The sequence below is a fragment of the Leptosomus discolor genome, chromosome 1, assembly GCF_034619465.1.
Source record: "Leptosomus discolor isolate bLepDis1 chromosome 1, bLepDis1.hap2, whole genome shotgun sequence".
Taxonomy (NCBI): Eukaryota; Metazoa; Chordata; class Aves; order Leptosomiformes; family Leptosomidae; genus Leptosomus; species Leptosomus discolor.
The window spans coordinates 131,603,390-131,609,745 of record NC_141391.1 but is presented as its reverse complement, the minus strand read 5'-3'; the positions used below and the strand labels follow the sequence as shown (position 1 = coordinate 131,609,745).

Below are 6,356 nucleotides of genomic sequence, written 5' to 3'. Positions count from 1 at the left end.
AGAATGATAGGATAGAATCACAGAATGCATTGGGCTCGAAGGGACCCCCAAAGGTCATCTAGCCCAACCCCCTCGCACTAAGCAGGGACATCTTTAGCTATATCAGGTTGCCCAGAGCCCCATCAGGTCTGACCTTGAATGTCTCAGGGATGAGGCCTTGACCACCTCTCTGGGCAAACTGTTCCAGTGCTTTACCACCCTGATGGTAAATAACTTCTTCCTAATATCCAATCTAAATCTACCCGTTTCTAGTCTAAAACCATTGTCCCTCGTCCTATCACTACGTGCCCTTGTAAACAGTCTTTCCCCAGCCTTGTCGTAGGCCCCCCTCAGGTACTGCAAGGCCGCTCTAAGGTCTCCCCGGAGTCTTCTCTTCTCCGGGCTGAACAACCCCAACTCCCTCGGCCTGCACAACTCTCACAAGCCGCACATGTGGCAAGACCCAAGGAAAAAACCGAGGCGATGCGGCGGCGTTGGCAGCGTTCGCACCGCAGCCCCGGCAGCGCCGCCGGCCCTGCGCCAGCCACGCACACGGCAACCGCCCCCCGCGGCACCCAGCTGCCACGTGACCGCTTCCCTTCCCGGCGGACCCGTCTTGAAGCCGCCACTCCAGGACCGCGCATGCGTACTGCGGAAAGCGTCAGTCGTTCCCCCCCCCCCCCCCGCCGCTAAGCGCATGCGCTTGTGCTTCCGGGCTACTGCCCTTCTCCCCTTCCCCCCCACCGCCGCTTCTCGCCTTTGCCATGGCGACACCGAGTGGCCTGATCCGGGCCCTACACCGCGGGACCCTCGGCCAGGTAACCGGGCCGGGACACTTCCCCCGTCCCGCGTGGACGCGAGGTCCCCTCCCGGTTTCGCTAGTTGGGCCGGTCCAACCGTTCGCGCGCCCATCTGTACAGCGGGCTGGCTCCGCGCATGCGCGGTGGGGCGGTGGGGCCGGGCCGGGCGGGGCCGGGCACCGCTGCCGCCCCTACCGCTGGCCCTGGTGTCGGCGCCGTCCTTCGTGCTTTGCCCCTGGGTGTGTCTGGCGCCTCTCAGCCGTAGGAGCTTTTGCTCCCCGGGGCACACGGGGTTTAGGGGCACGGGAGGGAGGCCTGAGCCAGCGAGGGAGGCGTGGGGGCGCAGCGGCGGCTCCGCCCGAGCCTGGTCGGTGTCCTGGTGGTCGTTGAAGTGCTGAAGTACCACTGGACGCTATTCAGCGTCGGTCTTTACTTTTTTCCCTTGCACCGTTGTCTTACGATTTTAAATGTACCTACAGGCTACAAACTCCTGTCATCTGCAGCAGGAAAAAAAACCACGTAGGTGTCGGAACGTGAGTTAGAGGATGTATGTCAACCCTCCACCTTAGTGCTTGTACAGCTTCGGTAGGGTGTAGTAGTGGTTAAATTCGGATTTTCATCATAAATAACCAGAACTTGCCCCCCCGCCCGGCCCTGCTCCTATTCTATTATAAAGTTGAAATAAAGGTGCGATTGATTGCATTGGTTATATTTGGGAATATACCCTAAGCAATCAGCTAAGTCAGGTAGGAATAAACTTAGTGAGCATGTGTTTGTAGGCAACCTTCTTCATAAAGTTTTCTGTCTATAAATGATTTGCCTTACCAGTCTAGATTTTTATGTAGTTTGTAGTATTGCTTTTAAAATAAGTGGAGGAATTAATCATTAAAACAATGTGATGGCAATAATACTGATGTTGCATCATTTTAGTGAATTTTTGTTTCCCTTAGCTGGACAATTGACTTTTTCATTAAAATTACACTCCGGTTCATATATCATCCAAATCCTAAATGGTATGCTGCCTTTCTATAATGGAGCACTTTATCCAGAATGCATGTCAGGGTAGATGTGTCTCATGTTGCTTGTGAGGAGAAATAGGACAAGCAGAAGATCAAGAATGGCTTTCAGTTTCTTGGTGTTATCCATACTATCTGTGACGTTGCAGCAACTAATTTCTGTTACCCTTGACCATGGAGTTGTTATTCTGAGAATTTCAAGCTAAAACATACACGAATACATAGTGGTGAGTCTGGGTAAACTACAAGTTGCAGGAATGTTTGAAGTATTTCAGGACTAGCATTTCTAAGATTAGGCTTAAGAAATGAAGGCATATTTCAGTTACTTTTCAAGACAAATAATAGCATGCCAGTGGCCTTGATTCTGCAATTTCTTTTGTGGAGGCAGAGCGAGAGGGAAAGAGGGAGAACCTGTGAGCCTATAGGAAACTTTCATAACGGGTATTTTACTTGGTAACTGTATGCTTCCTGCTAGGTGTTCCTATGAGGCATATGTAAGGTTTACGCTTACATTTTTCGTTTCAGAATTCATTTGTGTATAAAGCTACTTTGAATTTTATCCATATAGTAGACATAAAGAGTCTTGACATGGCATTTTTAATAAGGTTGTTGGGTGTTTCCATTCCTTTGGGCGCTTTGATTTTATTTCACTTCTGAGTACCTAAATCTTCCTAGGTTCTTAACACTTAAAATTTCAACAGTTACACTGTGTCTGTAATACATTTGCCAAAGCAAACAATATGCAGATCTTACAAAGACACCTCAAACTACTCTTTGTTTCTAGAACAAGAATGCAAAATTCCTTGATTCCTTGAAAAATATTGGAAAGGTTTGTGTATGCTTATCTTTCCAGCTACTCATGGTGGCTCTTTGGGATCCTTTCAGTATCCTAGCAGGTACTCTTCCCCTGCCTTCATTCCTCTACCAAAGGATTCTGGTTTATCTTGCATAATAGAGAAATCTGCTCTGAATAAACTTGGCTCTGGTATATCTTAATCCTTTCTCTGATTTGAACTTCTTTGCCACCTCTGAGTAGACTGTCAGATCAAGATTACTCATCAGGTGCTTTGTCACCTGGTTGCTGTTACCTGATGTCATTCAGATGTGATAGGTCTGAGAATGTACTCCCTTCCTATTACTCTTCAAATGTTTTAATTTAAAAAACAAGAAGACCAAAGTTAGTGTTGGTTATGTAACTTCATACTGCCCACCCCCAAATAACAGTAGTAATTTAAAGTTGCTTCTCTGATTTTAAATTTGCAAGTCCAATATGCTGTGGGCTTTTGTCACTTTCCTCTCTCACTTTAAGTGCCCTCTTATGTGTATCTGGAAAGAATTGCACGAGCATTGAAGCGGTACTTCAGTGCTTCTTCAAAAGAATTAAAGAAAAAAAGCTGGCTTTCTAATTTGTGCTGTTCCTGTTGACAGACTGGACTTCAGAGTAGTTGAACTATTATGGCAGACAGCTTGGAAGAGATAATGTATTTGTTATGTGCTAATGAGGAATATTCAAATTTCCAGCTGGAAATGTGTTTGTCTGCAAACTTCAGCAGTATCTATCTACTGGTACCCTTATAGTTTTGATGTTCAGGCATTTGTTAATGCAGTCATAGTTATCAGAAGATGTGATTTCTGAGGTTTCAGCTTTGTTTCACTGTACTGCACAGTTCATTGTTACGCTGTGTTTATCATGCTATGGAAAACTTCCTCTATACTTTGTGGTTCATATTTCTAGTACACAACTAGAATATGTAGGCATAATTTATGTGGTTAAGAAGAAAGGAACATTTTGTTGGAGAGATTAATTGTATTTTGGGTATCTTGACTTTTAAAAGCTTGTTTTCAAATTCCTTGATTTACTGTTCTTCATTCATCTCTAAGCCAGGGTTATAGGAAGTAATTTCATCAAGCTTGTTTCTTTGATAAGACAGTCTTAAAAATAGCAAGTAAAAGGTACTCCAGGGAATTACTGCTAAAATTCTGAGAAATCCAGCTATGGCATAACCTGTCAGTAGGAAAATTTAATCTAAGGTGTGTCAGTCAGCTGTTGGTGTATGACCTGGTAAAATATGAATTAGGTTTAGTCCTGTCAGCAGAGCTCTAGAGGTTGTTGCTATCAATGTAAATGTTCAGTTATATCTTAAATCTTACTAAATCAGGCCTCACATTGTGTGAGTCAGTGAACTTCATGAGTTAGCTTGTTACATCATTATCTTCAACTGATAATCTCTCTGTAGTCTCACTGTTGCCAAATTACTTAAGATCAGAAGTGGCCAGTGGTCAAATCCCAGACTTTCTTTTGTCCAATTCAGACCTTCATTCCTAACCATAACTGCTGCTGATGGAAAAAACCCTAAGTAGTAAATGAAGTAAAGGTAAGGATCTGTTTGTGCTTAGGTAGGATTTTATTACCTAATCATCTATCAGCAATACTACCAGTGTGGAGCATTTCTGTACTGGTATGAACTCAAGCCCTTGGACAGGGTGTCTCTTTTTCTCCTCTATACCCCATAATGGACTTTAATTTGTTCAGAGAGGACCCTAGTCAGCATTGCGTATACCCACTTCAGACTCCGATCTACATTGCTCCTGCTACATAGTATGTTTAAGACATATCAGAAGGTAGTTTACTACCTTCACTGTTACCCCAGTGAAGCAGAAGAATGACAAGGTCTTGGTTTTGATTGTAGAGTTTCATGCATCACTAGATGGCTTTCCAGGCTCCCAGCTGGAGGCCTACTTTTAGATGTTACTTGACTTCAAGAAGAAGTTAGGAGTCTTGGGACCATTTTTGTTTTCTAGTAGCAAAATAGTTACCACTGTTATGGTTATTGTAAGAATACCCTGATACCTATATTGCTTTTCTTCGTGAGAGCATCTTTGAAAGAAAACATGAACATCTCATTTTGCTGCCTTTTCTCCTACCCTGTTCCTCCCTCTTTGATAGGTAAAGCCTTCCCTGGCCTTCGCATGTGATGTATTACAATGACTGCATTATTATTGCTAAGCTGTACATTTTGGTGTCCTACAAACTTCATCTCTTGTCAGCTTCCACAGGAGTGATGCACTGGGAAGTGGATTCTCTTTTAGCTTTATGTGATACAGAACTGCATCTTCTAGCCACAGGGGTTGGTATTTTTTGACACAAAATACTTTCATTTCCTCTTCGCTGATAGAATTTTTTTTCTGGCACTCAAAGTGGGATTTGTTGTAATGAAAGTCAGGACAGTGAATCTAGCAGGCATCGTTTGGGTAATACAAAGAGAAGATTGGTTTGAGTCCCACAGTCCCAAGGATACTTCTACCTCTCAGTGACTGCTGCACAGAAAACCTCTCTGGTGAATGTTTAGTCAGGACCACTGCAAGTACAAGACTTTCAAATCCAAGGAATCTTAGCCAACATGTTGGTAATCTTAGCAGCTCATTTAGGAATATTCATGTTTCTTTACCTGAATTAGTATCTGAAAAAATGCCCCAGGATAGATCCCTATAGGTAGTTTCTCTAACTTGTTTTACAGTTTGTGACCAAAGGTGGTGCTAAAATCAAGACAAATTTACTGTGTCTTCCTCTACTGTGACAGCCTAATGGGTCGCAAGGCCAAAGTTACACTAATCTGGCATGCTTTGCTCTTAACAAATCCATGTTTGCTGTGGTTTTCCTCTGGTTATCTTCTAGGGTATTGCAAAAGATGGTTTTTTTGTTCACTGAGAATTGATGTTAAGCAGACTACCTCCCAGAGTGCTCCTCTTGTCCTGTATTTTTGGAGACGGGAATGGCATTTGTCCTTTTTTGGTCTTCTGATACTTTGCTAGGCCTCTGTGAACCTCAGTGGTTCTGGCCAGTATTCTCAATAGTTTAAGAAAAGATCTTCAGACTCTGGTTGGCTCTGATGAAATTTGATTCCTTTTTTGAGGAAGTGTTGTTCTTTCTGTATTCAGGCCACCTGATCACTCCATTGTTACTGTGCTAGTCATGTTAATGACTGGTCATGTTTCATATTTTTTAATGAAGATGGCTGTGAGAAAGGCAGCTAGATAAAAATTGAAGGGTTGTTTTGGAGGAGACCATTAAAATCCTTTTTCCCAGATTGCAAATTTAATCTTGAAAATTTTTAGCTATAGTTACCATATGGGTTCCGGAGAAAGGAAGTAACTGAAATTACCAGGCCCTAATCCTTAAGGATTTCAAAAATTGTAGTTAAAACTATAGTGGGAGAGCGAGCTCAAATTTTAGTGTCATTCAGATGTGTTATGAGTGAAATGCAATTTAAAAGCATCCGTGTTCCCATCTTGAATTTGTTGCTGTCACATAGGGGTCACTTTGTTAACTATGAATGAAATGAGTCCCCAGATGCATGTAAGAAGCTGCCTGCATACACAGGTTACTGCAGCAGGTCAACTTCACAATGTCCACCCAGGCAGTCATGTACTGAGACTGATGGATGAGCAGACAGTTTTTTAAGTGTCTGCCTTGGATTTACGATTGTGACAGTCCCCAGTGTAGCATCTCTTTCTTCTATAGAGCATGCAGGTTGGAGGTAGCCAAGTGCTTTTGACTGAG

At 43.5% G+C, this 6,356-nt stretch overlaps 1 protein-coding gene across 1 annotated transcript in view; it reads left to right on the top strand.

The window, feature by feature from the left end:
• Positions 1-743: 743 nt before the first annotated feature.
• The window catches only part of WARS2 (tryptophanyl tRNA synthetase 2, mitochondrial), a 42,481-nt gene continuing 36,868 nt past the window's right edge, over positions 744-6,356 (top strand). The window contains exon 1 of the mRNA XM_086464778.1: positions 744-797. Within this exon, the coding sequence (XP_086320904.1) occupies positions 744-797 (54 nt within the window). The remainder of the gene's footprint in view (positions 798-6,356) is intronic.